The following is a 17,936-nucleotide window of genomic DNA, read 5'->3' as shown; positions in this document are numbered from 1 at the left end:
TTCATACAACTTACAAATATAATCAAATAACATTTTTTTTAAATCTTTTAGTATGAGTTGCTTACACAACTGAAATCTACTTTTGAAAAGAAGATGCAAAGGCAGCATGAACTTAGTGAGGTAAGATTTTTAGCTCTTTTCCTTTACCATAAGATTTTATTTTTACATTTAATGAATTAATTTATTTAAGGGAGAGAGTGCAAGACTGGGGAGAGGCCGGGGGGTGGGGGAAGAGGGACGGAGGGAGGGAGGGAGAGAGAGAGAGAGAGAGAGAGAGAGAGAGAGAGAGAAAGAGAAAGAGAATATCTTAAGTTCCATGCTCAGCAAAGAGCCCAATATGGGGCTTGATCCCATGATCCTGGGATCATGACCTGAGCCTAAGTCAAGATTCAGACGCTAAATCAACTGAGCCACCCAGGAACCCCATAGGAATTTTTAATCTCAATATGCATGAGCCACATTCTTACTTTCATTATCAGAAAGCATTTATTAGGTGACTTTCTTTATAAGGCTTGATACCTTTAAGTGAGATGAATAGCTCTCAGTTATGGGGCATTATAAATGATTTGTTCTGATGCAAGAGCATATTTGGTTCCAAAGCAGAAAAATACAAAAAGCCCCATAAATAACTTTTCTGGGAATGTTATTATAATGCCAGTTTACCTTCTATAATAAAATCTAACAACAAAAAACTTGAACTTTAGTCTCACTTTTAAGCTCACATACAGATAACTTAAATGAAAACTTAGCAAACGGAAAGACATGAAATTGTAAAGTTTAATTCACCACAAATTGTAGACTCTTTGCTAGAGACCCAATTAAATAAAAAATAAAAATCACTTTATAAAATTACTTGAAGCATTTATAAAATTCAACTTACACTGCACTATGTTCTTTTCATATATTGCCCATTATCCCCTCAAAATCCTAGGAGGTAGGCGTTGGTACTACTTTTTCATAGTACAGATAAGCATTCTGAGGCACAGGGATATTAAATAACTTCCCTGATGTCATATAAATAGAAAGTGTCAGAGTCAGGAATCAAATGTAAACTGTCCTCCCTCTTAACCAGAAAATCTGAGAGAATCCAATGAAATACTCCTGGATGCACATTAGAGTTTAGTAGATACTGAATAAGCTTTTCACAATATTCCTATGATTCTTTATAAATTTTTAGTAAACTAAGAATAGAAATTAATTCCTTAACTTGATAAAGAATATTAGAAACCAACAGCAAAAATTTGAATTGCTAAACATTTTCAAGATCCCCTTAACATTAGGAATAAGACAGTGATGCCCCAATATAACTCCTGTTTAGCAATGCTGGAAAGGTTCAGGCCACTGCAACAAGACAAGAAAAAAGAGATACAGTATAAAAGAAACCATAAAATAGTTGTTTACCAAAAACAAGCAAAAATCCTAGCATATTGAGAAACTTTCCCCCGAGATTCCAGCAGCTACTAATGCAAAGTGAGGTAGAGAAAAAAACTCATTTACAATAGCAACAGAACTGTAAAATAGCTAGAACTGAACCCGGTGAAGGAAGTTAGGAAACTTTACTGAATGACAAAAAAGAACACTTGAGTAAATGGAGCAACCTAAAATATTCATGGAGTGAATCCACTATTATAAAGATTTCATTCTTCTCAAAATAACTTAAAAATTTACTTTAAAAAAAATTTTATTTTAGAGTGCGTGAGCAGGGGAGAGGGGCAGAGAGAAAGAAATCTTAAGTAGGCTCCATGCTCAGCATGGACTGAGCTACCCAGGCACCCCAAAAAATTTAATCTACTCCTTTTTCAAGTTTTATTTTATGTATTTATTTTGAGAGAGGGAGCACGAGTGGGGAAGAGGCAGAGACAGGGAGACAGAGAATCCCAAGTAGGCTCTGCATTCTCAGTGCAGAGCCTGATGTCAGGTTCGAACTCACAGCCCACGACATCATGACCTGAGCCAAAATCCAAGAGTCAGATGTTTAGCCAACTGAGCCACCAGGTGCCTCTAATGTACTTCTAGTCAAAATCCCCAGTTTTGGTTTGTTTTTTTTTTCAGTTTGATTTATTCTAAAGTTCATCTGAAAAACTAAATGGTTAAAAGTGGTCAGGAAGAGCTTGAACAAAAAGAATCAATGGGGGAAGAAACCACCCCCCCCCCCTTTCCAGGTGTTAGAATAACACTATAAAACCTCATAATTTAAAAGATTATTTTTGTAGGAAGAGAAAAATAGTTTTATGGAGTGGACTGTGCAATTCAGAAATAGACTTGTGTATATGAGTAATGGGTTAGAGAAAATTGAGGGTTTAATAAATTATTTAATTGGCAGTCCATTTAGAAAGAAGATCCCTGTATCACACCATACACACTTAAAATATTCCAGAATTATGAAAGGTAATTATGAGATTATGGTGGGAAAATGCTTTCCAAGTATCATCCAAGAGGCAGAAGCACAAAAAAAATTAATTTTGTTTATCTGTCTATAAGTTTAAAACTTGCATATACTGAAGATTATAATATCAAAATTAAAAGAAAAGGGAACAAATATTTGTAGCATATGTAGCACGTACGAATGCCAGTGGCCCATAAAGAGTCCTGACAAATAGGCAAAGGAAAGACAAGAAACTCAACAAGAAATATGAATGTCCAATAAACCTACGGGTATACTCGGTCTTCTGTGCCACTTATAATTGCTTGAGATTATTTTTGAAACACTTAAAAAATACAACCTTGATTCCTACGCTTGTGTCTCGATGTGCTCACTCAGAATCTTCGGGAACGATGAGTCAGTCTTCTCACTCTAAAGCATGTAAATCATTTCATTAGACTGTTGTTGCAATGAGTGCAGAAGCATGCCGTATTGTATTCGCCCATATACCCAGTACCGGGTCCAGTGCTTGGCACAGAGTAGATACTCAATAAATATTCAATGAATAAATAAATGGAAACATTTGAAAAGACATTCAGCCTGTCAGTAATAAAAATAATCAAATTTTACATCATCCATGTGAGCCAGACTTGTAAAGATAGATGACCAGTGTTAGCAAGGGTGATAAGAAAATGGTTCATTCGTGTACGTGATGTATCAGTGGGTTGCCACCTTACACCCACTAGCATGACTGTTATTAAAAATAGTCTTATTTCTGGCAATTAGGTCTTCAGTCCACTTTAAGTTCATTTTTTTTGAGTTCAATTTTATATGTGAGGTAAAATAAGGGTCCACCTTCATGTGGCATGTGAAGATCCAGTTGTCCCTGCACTATTTGTCCAAAACTGTCTTTTCCCCCACTGAATGGTCTTGGCACACTTTTTGAAAACATTTGACCATGTATGTGAGGGTATATCTTGGGGCTTGATCTTTCATTTGTCTACATGTCTCTTAGGTCAGTACAGCACTGTTTTGATTGCTGTCACTTTGTAATAAGTTTTGAAGTCAGCAAATATGCGTCTTTATTCTTCCTTTTCAAGATTATTTTGGCTATTTGGGGTCAGTTGAGATTCTGATGAATTTTAGCATGGGTTTTTCTTTTTCTGCCAAAAATGCCATGGAGATTTTGATAGGAATCACATTGACTGTGTAGAACACTTTGGGTAGTATTGTCATCTTAACAGTATTAAGTCTTCCAGTCCATGCACCCGAGATGTCTTTCTGCTTATTCATGACTTCTTCAGTTTTTTCACCAGTGTTTGTGCAGGTCTTGTGCCTTTTCGGTTGAATTTATTCCCATCGCTTTCACCATATTCATTAGAAGTGTGTCCCTGTGTGCAGCCCACCCTCAAGTGAAGGTGATTTACACAAGGGCAGCAACACCAGGAGCTGGGGATAATTAGGTGTCCTCTTAGAGGGTGCCTACCGCAATGACCTAATTCCTAAATCCCCAGAAGACACTGATTGGCCCAGTTTCCCTCATTTACTGGTTTGCAGCTTTGGATTGAGTTTTTTTGTGGTAGGTATCTACCTTTATCTCCAAAAGCTGAGGACTTGGGTGGTAGCAGATTTCCTCAAAAAGACGCAATATAAGGCGTACAATGAATTTCTCCCTTCCCTGTCTCATTTTTCTGAGCGGTGTAAATAAACTAAATGAGCGCTTGATTTTCTTTTTCAGAGCTGTAGTGCGAGTGCCTTGCAGGCAAGATTGAAAGTAGCTGCTCATGAAGCTGAGGAAGAATCTGATAATATTGCTGAAGATTTCTTAGAGGGAAAAACCGAAATAGATGATTTTCTCAGTAGCTTCATGGAAAAGAGAACAGTATGTAATACTCTTCAGTTGAGGACAAGGGACAGTGTAATATCCAATTACTTAACTGTATTCATGAGCAAACGTTAGCGCAGTACTGAGCTGGAGTTTTGAGTGCCATGAGAAGAGACGAAAGAACCTCTGTTCTTTAAGAATGATAGCAGCATCTTACTATGATTTTGTTCTAAAGCTACTATATCAGCTAAAGTCTAGTCAATGGTTGTAGGCTATGCACCTTCTTATGTTCAACAAGTTGTTTCAAAAGGGAATAATGTATACTTAGTTATTTTAAAACTTGTAAATGTTACTGAGAACATTCTGGAATAGTTTCTTTTCTGTTCTGATTTTCATTACATTTAAAGAAAGATCAAGAAAGTCTATTTAACAGTATCTTGCCTTTCGATAAAGTTCTAAATATTTACCTAATTTCTCTGAAACATCACATTTTAAAAGTAACCTTTTCTTAATAAACTTTATAAAATGTGTATGATATATATGCATATCCTATTAAGGAACATGGCCAGATTTTGTTATCCCCATTTTCCATCAGAGAAAATTGAAGTTTAGGCACATTAAAAACTATGGTTATAGCATTTGCAAGGCATTGATTTCTAGTTTATTCTTCTTTGATATTATATAACTGTACCTTGAAGTTTTAATTAATCTTCCTGATTAACAACAGTAGGATTTTTATATTTTTAAAACACAGGTATTTGAAATTACATAATCAGAGAATTGATATAAAGAGGTTTATTTTACATTCTGGAAGTTTATAGGCAAAGGTTATCTTCCAAATACAATTCAATGTTTGTGGGGTGATGATTTTTAAATTCTGAGCTACCTTAAACATTCAAAAGTAAAAAATGTCAACAAGTTAAAGGATTCTTATATGAATTCTGTCCTAATGTAGGAAGCATTAAGTAAATCATTGGAGAAGTGACTGCTACTTTAAATCTTGTAGATCTGCCACTGTAGAAGAGCCAAGGAAGAGAAACTTCAACAAGCAATAACAACGCACAGTCAATTCCATGCTCCACTATAGGTAAATTGTTTTCCAGAAAGTTTGAGTATTCTTTAATTGAAGTATTCTTACCAGTGCCTGTTGAGTTCTGTCTTAGCTTTTGTGTTATATGCAACATATAAAATGCTCTGTGGTATACATTATGTATAATTTTATATACATAAGCATTTAACCAATAGAAATCTTTTGGATATTTTGTCACTGTGCTGTTTGCCTTAAATGAATTTCTTTTTTGTTTTTTTTTGTGTTTGTTTTTTTAGTGTTTTGACAGCTACGTATGTAGAATTATAAACACTTATCTATGATTAGTACCTTTCTCTTAGCTGGTATATGGAGTAAACCGTATCACTTAGTTGACATTTCTCACTAGTCTCCTTTGTCATTTCTTCCTTTAAGATGAACTTCCAGTCTGTCTCTTTTCGATCTCACACCAGGATTATTCCAGTAAATGTTTTGCCAGTCCCCTGAATTGAGGCTTTCCCCTTCCTATAGAGCACTGACAGAATGATCTTCCTAAAACCAGCCAGTGGTATAATTTCTCTGCTCTAGAACTTAGCAATGGCAGTATCACTATTAAGTTTCTCTCTGGTTTTAAGCCCTCTATAATCTGGCATATATTCGAGAGCACCCACTTTAATTTTCCATTTTCCCCATATGTTCTCCATTTGATGTTCTTTCTCTTATTACTGTGTCTTTGTTCAGTCCCAACACTCTCTTCCTTTTCGTCTCCATCTATCTAGTTTTAGGAATGATTTGGTTGTAAAAACTATTGCCCACCCCACCAAATTTGAGTAAAAGCTTGTGTTATTGAACAATGCAGAGATAGTTTCTAGAGCCAAAATGTAGGAAAGGACAGCTCAGATGCTGAGCTTGAAAACAGGGCAGGAGGCTGTAATAACCAAAGGCTTCTTCTCACACCCTTGCCAAGGCTGCTTGTTTCTCATTTTCGCATCTGTTCTTTTCTGTCTCTCACTCTCATGTGCTTCCCCCACCTTGCTCTTCAGAGAGCCTTTCTTTGTTACACTTACACATGCTCCACCGTTGCTGCCCACAGGCCTGACCGTATTAGGATGGTTCAAGTAGCTCATGGCGACTAACCGGGGTTTCACTACAAATCCCCAGCAAATAGGCTGACCCGGCAGCAGCTTGGCCAGCAGATTAGCGTCATGTCTGTGGTCCTTTGCTCATTCAGGTGGGCTGAAGCAGTGCACTCTGAGAAGGGAGCATGGGAACCTCCCTGGGAGCATTTATAGCGAGGGAAATGGCAGGAATTTCTTCTCTCCACCTCAAACTCATCTGCCCCTTCTCTTCATCTAGTTGTACGTAACGTTAGTGCCAACATTGACTTGTTTTATATCTTGTTTTTTAAATCATACTGTCAGTCCCTTGGGGAGGGGTTGATTTTTCATATCACAGTTTAAGAAGAGAGTGGGCACTGAGTAATTGTTTATATGAACATGCTAGAATCCTTTCCCCACCTCTTTTCCCTCATAGTCCAGTTATCTTCTTATAGACATGTCTGAATTGGAAGAGAATATCAAGAGATGAGAATTTATCATCTTAAGTTAAATCTTAGGGTTTTCTATGTTCTTTTCTTTTCAGATTTTCCTGAAAACCTACCAAGACAGAAATGACACAAGACTAATAAGCAAATTAATATGTATGATTTGCAAATTGGTATTTCATCACAGTGACTGAATTCATAGATACCCTGTATAGATTGTATACAGAACTGAGACTGATTTTGTACAGATTAGAATGATTGCTATGGTCTTTGCTTTGAGAAATTTTTCTGCACGATTTGCACTATAAATGTTTATTTATTGTTGATAAATCCTATCATATTTAAGTTTCACTGCTGGCCCTCTGTTATTAAGTACCTATGCATGTGATTTTAGCTAGTATCAATATTTTATAAAAATTGTCTCATTTAAATTTATATTTTTAATTTGAAACTGCCTCCTTTCTTTATCAAGAATGGTTTGTTTAGATATTTTTCCTGTCAACCTTTTTGAAAAATTACTATTTTCAACTGTAGAAAGCCTTATTTTTCCTTATTTCCAGATGATAAATTTTCAAAAAACATTTGTTTTTAAATATTCATAATGTCAGGAAACACCATGCCTACAAATGTGCCGTCTCAAAAAGGTAACTTTTAATAACACTAAATGAAAAGAATACATCAGCTGCTCATACATGATTTAATTTTTAAAATTAAAGATACATTTAAGAAGCAATACAAGTAAATATATATTTTACCTAATAGAAAAAGATTGCCTTCCACTTCATCTAGTCCAACAACCTTTCATAATAATGTTTTTATATAAGTAACTAATAGGTTTGTGATTGGATAATAATATACTTTCTAAATTCCTAATGTTAAAAACAATCTTTTTGTTAATAAGTAGTAATTCTAGACACAGAAGTCAATGAATTCTTTTGATCTTTACTGTGAGTTAGCTTTTCATAGAGAACAGCTTTAGTAATAATATTTAACTTTTAGGCAATCTAGTTTTTATTTAATTTTATTGAAAATTCTTTTTAAATTGTGCTACGTTCAGCAGTTTGCTTCTATACAATGTTATAGAAGGAACACATTTTATAGGTAGCTGTGAAAGCTAATAAACGAGAAAATCTGGAACTATATGTATCTGAGGCTTTGGTAAGGGTATCTAAATCACAAAACAACCTAACACATATCTTCGTTTAAATTTCATCCCAGTATGTATTGTCATTCCAAATGCCAGCATTTGGTACAGTGTTTTTTCTTCATTCTTTTTCTTTCTCTACATGTTCTGGCAATAGAACTTTAGGAAGAATAAAATTATTTTCTTAGACTTGACAAATACTTAATTCTTAGTCTGTGTTTATGGAAAAGCAAGTATTCATATGGACTATAAATATATAATTGGAATAAATTAACTTTCATTAATTGCCTGTCTCACTGGCGCTGTACTAAGGGCATGCTGTTTAATCTTCAAAATGACCAGACATTATTTTTAAGGATTTGTAGATGAAAGAACTCAGGTAAGTGTCTTAAATTTGTGGCAGCCTTCTGGGTATTTAGAAACCTTTCCTTACAGACCAGCAGAACTTCCAGTTGTCCAGCAGTCACTGCACTGGAGGACATAATTGTCTTTTGCAGACCATCAGGTAGCTTTCTTAGAAACTGTAGAACCCATAGCAAGAACCAGCAGATCACAGTCATTCTGAAGGGACATCAGTCCATTTGATCTACCAACGTACTTAAACATCTATTCAAAAAAAGTCCCTGTGGAAATACTATAAAACATCCACTCACACATGGTTTAGGTGCTTGGGTGCTCATCTCCTTTCCCCTCCACAGAGACAACAACAACAAAACAAAAACAAACAAAAAACATAAGTTTCTTATACAGCAAATTTCTTCTACATAATTACATAATTCATCTCAGTGTTTCTTATTCTTTAAGCCAGAATGCCTAGTTTCATTCTCTACCAGTTAACATAGCTTGCTTTCTCCTTCCAAAATTAGACAGCCTCCTTACAACCTAGTCATTACAAAAAGTTTGATCGTGAATATCTGCATTTAACCAACAGACAATTTAGTTCAGATATAGGTTGTGTAAGTTGTCCAAGATAGAAGAAAGTCTGCATTTGAATAATTCTCTGAACTTTGGTTTTCTTTTGCAATGGAAAGTAAGTGATTTTGGGGGTAATTTTATGGCCATGTTGTTTTCTTCTAAAAATTGGTCATCTGGAGAAGTCATAACGGCGGGGGAAATGGCTGCCAAGGCAGTTTCTGGTTTTACTTTAACATATAATAGAAGACCAGATGGAAATCAGGAATATTATTCAGAGTAGAGGTTTGTCATGGGTAGAAACTTAAACACTGATATCTCGAAATAGAAGAAAGTTTTCTAAATAAATAGGATGTACAGTAAAGATACCTGTCTCCGGGGCGCCTGGGTGGCTCAGTCGGTTAAGTGTCTGACTTCAACTCAGGTCACGATCTCGCGGTCCGTGAGTTCGAGCCCCGCGTCGGGCTCTGGGCTGATGGCTCGGAGCCTGGAGCCTGCTTCCGATTCTGTGTCTCCCTCTGTCTCTGCACCTCCCCCATTCATGTTCTATCTCTCTCTGTCTCAAAAATGAATAAACGTTATAAAAAAAATTAAAAAAAAAAATATACCTGTCTCCAAATTGGAAGATGTTCTAGGAATAAACTAGACTAGGTTCTTGGGGCGCCTGGGTGGCGCAGTCGGTTAAGTGTCCGACTTCAGCCAGGTGACGATCTCGCGGTCCGTGAGTTCGAGCCCCGCGTCAGGCTCTGGGCTGATGGCTCGGAGCCTGGAGCCTGTTTCCGATTCTGTGTCTCCCTCTCTCTCTGCCCCTCCCCCGTTCATGCTCTCTCTCTGTCCCAGAAATAAATAAACGTTGAAAAAAAAAAAAATTAAAAAAAAAAAAACTAGACTAGGAAATTTATATTGGAGTAGAGGTTGTTTAACAGGTAAGTTTGATCACAAGTTACATATGCTTAAATTGAAGGAATTTCAGTGAAAATTGGAATTCATTTTTAGGGCAAGCATGTAAACTGGTCTTAAAAAATAAAATCGTATGCCAAGGTTTTCCTTGTCTTCACCTACCTTTATTCTAAAAAAAGTTCCTCTGTTGATTGCTAAATTGTGATCAGAGTTCTTACCTACTTCATATCATTAAATTTTCTTGAATATCACTAAATAACAAGTCACTTGAGCTCTGAATATTACTAGTTGGGAAGTAATCTGCTTTGAGTCAGTTTTACATTGGTTTATTACCTGTGCTTTAAACCAGTTGCCCTAAATAAAACTCTTCATGTTTGATTTAAAATGAAATTATGCTAGCGGTGTCTGGGGGGCTCAGTCAGTTGAATGTCCGAATTTAGCTCAGGTCAGGATCTCGTGGTCCGTGAGTTCAAGCCCCGTGTCGGGCTCTGTGCTGACAGCTCAGAGCCTGGAGTCTGTTTCAGATTCTGTGTCTCCCTCTCTCTGCCCCTTCCCCATTCATGCTCTGTCTCTGTCTCTCAAAAATGAATAAACGTTAAAAAAAATTTTTTTTTAATGAAATTATGCTATTAGCGATTTTAGTCTTGGATTAGCCATACTCTTTCAAGACCCTGTGAAAGCATAATAAACTTCTAATATGCAATAAATGTAACCTTTTGTATAAATATCAGTGTTAGATTAACTTCTAATAAGTAGTCTAAATGAACATATTGTGTAAATTACAGTATCTTGTAAAATGGGGAGGCTGAAAAAAGTTTGTGTCTGATGTGAAAGGCATCACATTAAAGACATTTTAAAATATCACATACTATTTGTATTTTAAAATAAATGTATAGTTTTGTGTACTTATTCTAATTTGTTAAATTTTTTTTTTAATTTATTTATTTTGAGAGAGAGAGAAAGCAGCAAAGGGGCAGAGAGAGAGGGAGAGGGAGAACCCAAGCAGACTCCATGCCATTAGCGCAGAGCCTGATGTGGGGCAAACCGCGAGATCATGACCTTAGCTGAAATAGGCACTTAACTGACTGAGCCACCCAGACGCCCCTATTTACTCATTTCTAAAAATTTTTTTTTATTGCTGGGGGCACCTGGGTGGCTCAGTCGGTTGAGCATCCAACTTCGGCTCAGGTCATGATCTCACGGCTTGTGAGTTCGAGCTCCGTGTCAGGCTCTGTGCTGACGGCTCAGAGCCTGGAGCCTGCTTCGGATTCTGTGTCTCCCTCTCTCTCTGCCCTTCCCCTGCTCACTCACTCTCTCTTAAAAATAGAAACATTAAAAAAAATTTTTTTTAATTTTTCTTTATTTCTGTATTTTTGTAGATACAAACTGCCAAACAGAAGAAATTAAAATCTCATCCTCGATATTAGGCAAAGAAGTTTCTAAGAGTCGATAACTACAAGAATGGCATGTAGTGAGTTGTGTTATAAAAATGCAAAATCCACTACAAGTATATCCTAAGTAGCATTAACACAGTATTCTTACTACATACAGTAAATTGCAGAAAATGAACAAATATTCCTCAGAGCATGCTCAAATTTTATATTCTTAAGGAATTATACGTGTTTTATTTACATTAACAGTACTTTTATATTAAAGTCTCTAATGTATTAAAGTTTTGTTTTTAAATGATTAATACATAAATAATTACAGTTGACCTTCGAACAGTGTGGAGGTTAAGGGTGCCCACTTCCTGCACAAAAATCCACATACAGGTTTTGACTCTTCAAAAACTTACCTGTCAGTAGCCTACTGTTGACTAGAAGCCTTATTGATAACATAGATAACCACATATTTTGTATGTTACACATATTATATACTGTATTCCTAGAATAAAGTAAGTTAGAGAAAAGAAAATGTTAAAATCATAAAGAAAATACATTTACCCCACTGTACTGTATTCATAGAAATAAATTCCACATATATGTGGAACTGTGCAGTTTAAAACTTTTTGTTTGTTTATTTATTTTTGAGAGACAAAGTGAGAGAGACCGAGCACAAGTGGGGGAGGGGCAGAGAGAGAGGGAGACACAGAATCAAAGCAGGCTCCAGGCTCCAAGCTGTCAGCACAGAGCCTGACGCGGGGCTCAAACTCACAAACTGTGAGATCATGACCTGAGCCAAAGTCGGACGCTTAACCGACTGAGCCACCCAGGCACCCCAAAACTGTGCAGTTTAAACTAATGTTGTTCAAGGGTCAACTGAATACTGTATTATTTTATTTAAATATATTGCTATATCCCCTCCAAACCTTTCCTGTTAGAGATTTCAGCAATGTAGCTTTCTTGCCCTTTCTCTGTTTTCTGTTTTATTGGGATGAAGTTGACATACATCGCTGTGTAAGTTTAAAAGATACATAGCATAATGGTTTGACCTATATACATTGTGAAATGATTACAATAAGTTTACTTGGCATCCATCATCTCATCTACAGTAGTTACACTAAAAAAGCAAAAAAAGCAAAATTTTTCCTTGTGATGAGAATTGTTAAGGATTAACTGTCTTAATATATATCATGCAGCAGTGTTAGCTATACTCATTACGCTGTGTGTTACATCCCTAGTACTTCTTCATCTTGTAACTGGAAGGTTGTACCTTTCCACCACCTTTTGCCAAGTCCCCTTCCCACACCCTCACCTTGGAAACCATAAATCTGATCTCTTTTTCAATGAGTTTTGTTTTTTGTTTTAGATTACACATATGAGAGAGATCATACAATATTTGCTTTTCTCTAACTTATTACACTTAGCATAGTAATGCCTTCAAGGTCCATCCATGTTTTCACAAGTGGCAGGATTTGTTCTTTATTGCTGAATAATACTCCATTGTGTATATATACTCACCTTCTTCATCCATCATTGGACAGCTAGGTTATTTCCACGTCTTGTCTATTGTAAATAATGCTGCTGTGAACATGGGGACGCAGATACCTTTTAGAATTACGTGTTTTTGTTTCCTTTGGATCTGTTTCCAGAAATTGAATTGCTGGATCATATGGTAGTTCATTTTTTTTTTCAAGGACAGTTTGTACTTATGTTAGTTGATGATAATCGACAGGCAGTATTGTTGATTTTCAGGTGTACATGGTGATTTCATATTTATATACCTTATGATGTAATCACTACAGTAAGTCTCATTACCGTCTGTCATTATACAAAGTTGTTACAGTATTACTGACTGTATTCCCTGTGCTGTACATTACATCCCTTGTCTTATTTTATAATTGGAAGATTGTACCTCTTAATCCCCTTCACCTATTTCATCTATCTGCTTCCCCCTTCTCTACAACCATCAATATCTATGAGTCTATTCCTGTGTTTTGTTTGTTCATCTGTTTTGCTATTCAGATTACACACATAACTGAATTGATAGAGTATTAGTTTTTCTCTGACTTACTTCATTTAGGATAATACCCTCTAGGTCTATCCAAGTTGTCACAAATGACAAGATCTCAGTCTTTTATGGCTGTATAATATTCTGCTGTGTGTGTATATAGATATATGCACACATAATACACACACACATGCACATAAATACCACTTCCTCAATCCATATATTGTGCATATTAAGGTTGCTTCAGTATCTTTGCTAATATAAATCATGCTTCAGTGAACATGGGAGTGCATGTCTTTTCCAATTAGTGTTTTTGTTTCCTTCAGATAAATACCTAAAAGTGGAATGGCTGCATCTTCTGGTAGTTCCATTTTTAATTTTTTGAGTAAACAACATACTGTTTTCCATAATGGCTCACCAATCTACATTCCCACCAACTATTCATCAGGGTTCCCTTTTCTCCACATCTTCACCAACATGTTGTTTGTCTTTTTGATAATAGCCTTTCTGACAGATAAGAAGTGATATTTCATTGTGGTCTTGATTTGCATTTCACCATAGTCTCTTGGTGTTTAGATCTTTTCATATGCCTGTTAACCATCTCTGTGTCTTCTTTGGAAAAATGTCTATTCAGGTCCTCTACCCATTTTTAATCAAAATTGTATATTTGTTGATACTGAGTTGGAAGAATTTTTTATATATTTTGGATATTAACCCTTAATCAGATATGTCATTTGCAAATATTTTCTCCCATTCAGTAGGTTGCCTTTAAAAAAAAAAATTTATATTTATTTATTTTTGAGAGAGAGAGAGAAACAGCGTGAGTGGGGAGGGGCAGAGAGAGAGGGAGACACAGAACCTGAAGCAGGCTCCAGGCTCTGAGCTATCAGCACAGAGCCCATTGCGGGGCTCGAACTCATGGACCGTGAGATCATGACCTGAGCCAAAGTCTGATGCCCAACCAACTTAGCCACCCAGGTGCCCCAGTAGGTTGTCTTTTTGTTCTGTTGATGGTTTCCTTTCCTGTGCAAAAGCTTTTTAGTGTGATGTAGTCCTGTTTATTTTTGCTTATGCTGTCTTTATTGAAAGAGATGGATCCAAAATATTGCTAAAACCAGTATCAAAGAGCATATTGTTTTCTCCTAGTTTTGTGGATATTGTGTATTCAAATGTCTTTACTATGTTTTGACTTTATTCTTGTGTATGGTAAAAGAAAGTGGTCCAGTTTTCTCATCACCATTTATTAAATAGATGTTTTCCCCAGTGTATGTTCTTGCCAACTTTGTCAAAGATCAGTTGACCATATAATTGTGAATGTATTTCTGGGCTCTCTGTTCTGCTCCATTAATCTCTGTGTCTATTGTTGTGCCATTACCATGCTGTTTTGATTACTATAGCTTTGTAGTGTAGTTTGATATTTGGGAGCGTGATCCCTCCAGCTTTGTTCTGTCTCAAGATTACTTTGACTGTTCAGGGTCTTTTGTGATTCCATACAAATTTTAATTTTATTTCTAGTTTTGTGGAAAATGCCACTGTTATTTTGATAAGGATTGCATTGATTCTGTGTGTTGCTTGGTGTAGTATGGACATTTTAACATTAATTCATTTAGTCCATGAGCATGGTATGTTTTCCCACTTACTTGTGTCATCTTCAGTTTCTTGCATCAATGTCTTACAGTTTTCTGTATAGCAGTCTCTCACCTCCTTGGTAATATTTATTCCTAAATATTTTATACTTTCTAGTATAATTGTCATTGGGATTGTTTTCTTATTTTCTCTTTCTGATAGTAAGTTATTAGCATATAGAAATGCAAAAAATTTCAATGTATTGATTTTGTATCCTGCAACTTTACTGAATTCCTTTATTCTAATATTTTTTGGTGGAGGCTTTAGGGTTTTTTGTATATAGTATGTCATCTGCAAATAGTGACAGTTTTACTTCTTTTTAATTTGGATACCTTTTACTTCTTTTTCTTGCCTAATTGCTGTAGCTAGTTCTTCCAATACTATGTTAAGTAAAAGTGCTGATTGATAATGGTCATCTTTGTCTTGTTCCCACTCCTAGAAGAGCTTTTCACTGTTGAGTATGATGTTAACTATGAGTTTATCATATGTGGCCTTTATTATGTTGAGGTATATTCCCACTATCCCCCCTTTGTTGAGACTTTTTATCATGAATGAATGTTGAATTTTTAAATTTTTTTTTTTTAACATTTATTTTTGAGACAGAGAGAGACAGAGCATGAACGGGGGAGGGGCAGAGAGAGGGAGACACAGAATCTGAAACAGGCTCCAGGCTCTGAGCTGTCAGCACAGAGCCCAACGCGGGGCTCGAACTCATGGATCGCGAGATCATGACCTGAGCCGAAGTTGGCCGCTTAACCGACTGAGCCACCCAGGCGCCCTGAATTTTTTATACATCTATTGATGTATAATGATATTGATGATCATATGATCATTATCCTTTGTTTTATTGATGTGGTTTATCACGTTAACTGATTTGCAAATATTTAACCATCCAAGCATCCTCAGAATAAGTTCCACTTGATCATGATGAATAATTCTTTCAATGTATTGTTGAATTCAGTTTGCTAATATATTGTTGCGAATATTTGCATCTATGTTCATCAGGGATATTGGCCTATAATTTTTTTCTCCCCCTAGTTTAGGTATCAGGGTAATACTAGCCTGTAGAATTACTTAGGAACCATTTATTCATCTTCATTTTTTTTTGAAATAGTTTGAGGATAGGTATTAACTCTAAATATTTGAGGGAATTCACAAGTGAAGCCATTTGGTTTTGGACTTTTCTTTGTTGGGAATTTGTTAAGTACTGATTCAGTTTCATTACTAGTAATTAATTGGTCTGTTCAGATTTTCTGTTTCTTTTGGGTTTAGTCTGAGATTGTATATTCCTAGGAATTTATCCATTTTTTCTAGGTCTTCCAATTTTTTGATATGTAACTATTCATTAGTAGTCTCTTATACTTCTGTTTCATTCTTGATTTTATTTACTGGGCCCTGTCTCTTCTTTTCTTGATGAGTCTTACCAAAGTTTTTGCAGTTTATCTTTCCAAAGAACTAGCTTTTAGTTTCATTGATCCTTTTTGTTTTGTTTTGTCTCCGTTTCATTTATATCTACTCTGATCTTTATTTCCTTCCTTCTATTAACTGTGGGTTTTGTTGTTCTTCTAGTTTCTTGAGATATAAGATTAGATTGTTTATTTGAGATTTTCCTTGTTTCTTGAGGTAGGACTATATTACTGTAAACTTGCCATTAGAACTGCTTTTGCTTTGTCTCAAATTTTGGGATGTTGTATTTTCATTTTCATTTGTCTCCAGGTATTTTTATTTTCCTTACTGATGTCTTCATTGACCCATTGGTTGTTTAGTAGCATGTTGTTTAGTCTCCATGTGTTTGTGTTTTTTCATTTTCTTCTTGTAATTGATTTCTAGTTTCATACTTTTGTGGTTGGAAAAGATGCTTCATATGATTTTAAATTTATGGAGACTTGTTTTGTGGCCTAACATGTGATTCATCTTGGAGAATGTTGCATGTGCACCTAAGAAGAATGCATAATCTTGTTGTTTTGGGTAGCCCATTGTGTATATATCTGCTGAGTCCATTTGGTGTGTCATTTAAGGATGTTTTCTTAATAACTTTCTGTCTGGAAGATCCATTAAAGTCCATTACTGTTATTATATTACTGTCAGTTTCTCTCTTTGTGTCTCTTAGTATTTAGGTGCTCCAAGGTTGGGTGCATAAGTATGTATAAGTGTTACACCTTCTTGTTTGTTTGATTGATCCTTTTATTATTATTTAATGCCCTTCTTTGTTTCTTGTTATAATAGCCTTTGTTTTAAAGTTTACTTTGTCAGATATAAATACTGCTATTCCAGCTTTAGTCCATTTTCATGGAATATCTCTTTTCTCCCTTCACATTCAGTCTGTGTGTGTCTTTTCATTGGAAGTGAATCTCTTTTAGGCAGCATCTTGTTTTTTTTATCCATTCAGCCACCCTTTGTCTTTTGATTGGAGCATTTAGCTCATTCACATTTATAGTAATTACTCGGTTAAGCGTTTGACTTCGGCTCAGGTCATCTCATGGTTCATAAGTTCAAGTCCTGTGTCAGGCTCTGTGCTGACAGCTCAGAACCTGGAGCCTGCTTCAGATTCTGTCTCTCCCTTTCTCTCTGCCTCTCTCCTGCTCATGCTGTCTCTCTGTCTCTCAAAACTAAATAAACATTAAAAAAAATTGTAGTAATTACTGATAGGTATGAATTTATTGCCTTTTCTTAATTTTTTTTCTGATTGTTTTATATTCTCTATTCCATTCTTCTTTTCCTCTCTTCCATTGTGTTGATGACTTTCTTTACTGTTACCCTTGGGTTCCTTTTCCTTTACTATTATCTATTTTAAGGTTTTTGTTTATTGTTACCAGAAGGTTCAACATATATAACAACCTATGTATATAGCAGTCTTTTTTAAGTTGATGGTTGCTTAAGTTGGAACACATTCTAAAAACAATACATTTTTACTCCCCTGCCCCATGTTTTGTTTTTGATGCCATACTTTACATCTTTTTATTTTGTGAATCCCTTAAATGATTATTGTAGATATAATTAATTTTGCTTCTTTTGTCTTTTAATCTTCATACTATCTTTATAACTGGTTGACCCATTACCTTTACTATGTTTGCTTTTATCAGTGAGATTTTTTTTTCTATCATATATTTTCTCATTTCTGGGCTTTTCTGTGTAAAGAGTCCTTATAATATTTCTTGCAAAGCTGGTCAGTAGTGATGAACTCCTTTAGTTTTTTTCTTGTCCAGG

The 17,936-nt window shown here is 35.6% G+C and overlaps 1 protein-coding gene across 1 annotated transcript in view; it reads left to right on the top strand.

Annotated features, from left to right (window-relative positions):
* VPS37A (VPS37A subunit of ESCRT-I) overlaps positions 1 to 8,185 on the top strand; it is a 46,487-nt gene extending 38,302 nt beyond the window's left edge. Inside the window, exons 9-12 of the mRNA XM_030312224.1 lie at positions 52 to 120; positions 4,101 to 4,244; positions 5,194 to 5,274; positions 6,856 to 8,185. Coding sequence (XP_030168084.1) covers positions 52 to 120; positions 4,101 to 4,244; positions 5,194 to 5,274 — 294 coding nt within the window. The 3' untranslated portion in view covers positions 6,856 to 8,185. The remainder of the gene's footprint in view (positions 1 to 51; positions 121 to 4,100; positions 4,245 to 5,193; positions 5,275 to 6,855) is intronic.
* The last annotated feature ends 9,751 nt before the right edge of the window (positions 8,186 to 17,936 follow it).

Source organism: Lynx canadensis, chromosome B1 (genome assembly GCF_007474595.2).
Source record: "Lynx canadensis isolate LIC74 chromosome B1, mLynCan4.pri.v2, whole genome shotgun sequence".
NCBI lineage: Eukaryota > Metazoa > Chordata > Mammalia > Carnivora > Felidae > Lynx > Lynx canadensis.
The sequence above is the reverse complement of the archived record's forward strand: the minus strand, read 5'-3'. Positions and strand labels throughout refer to the sequence as shown.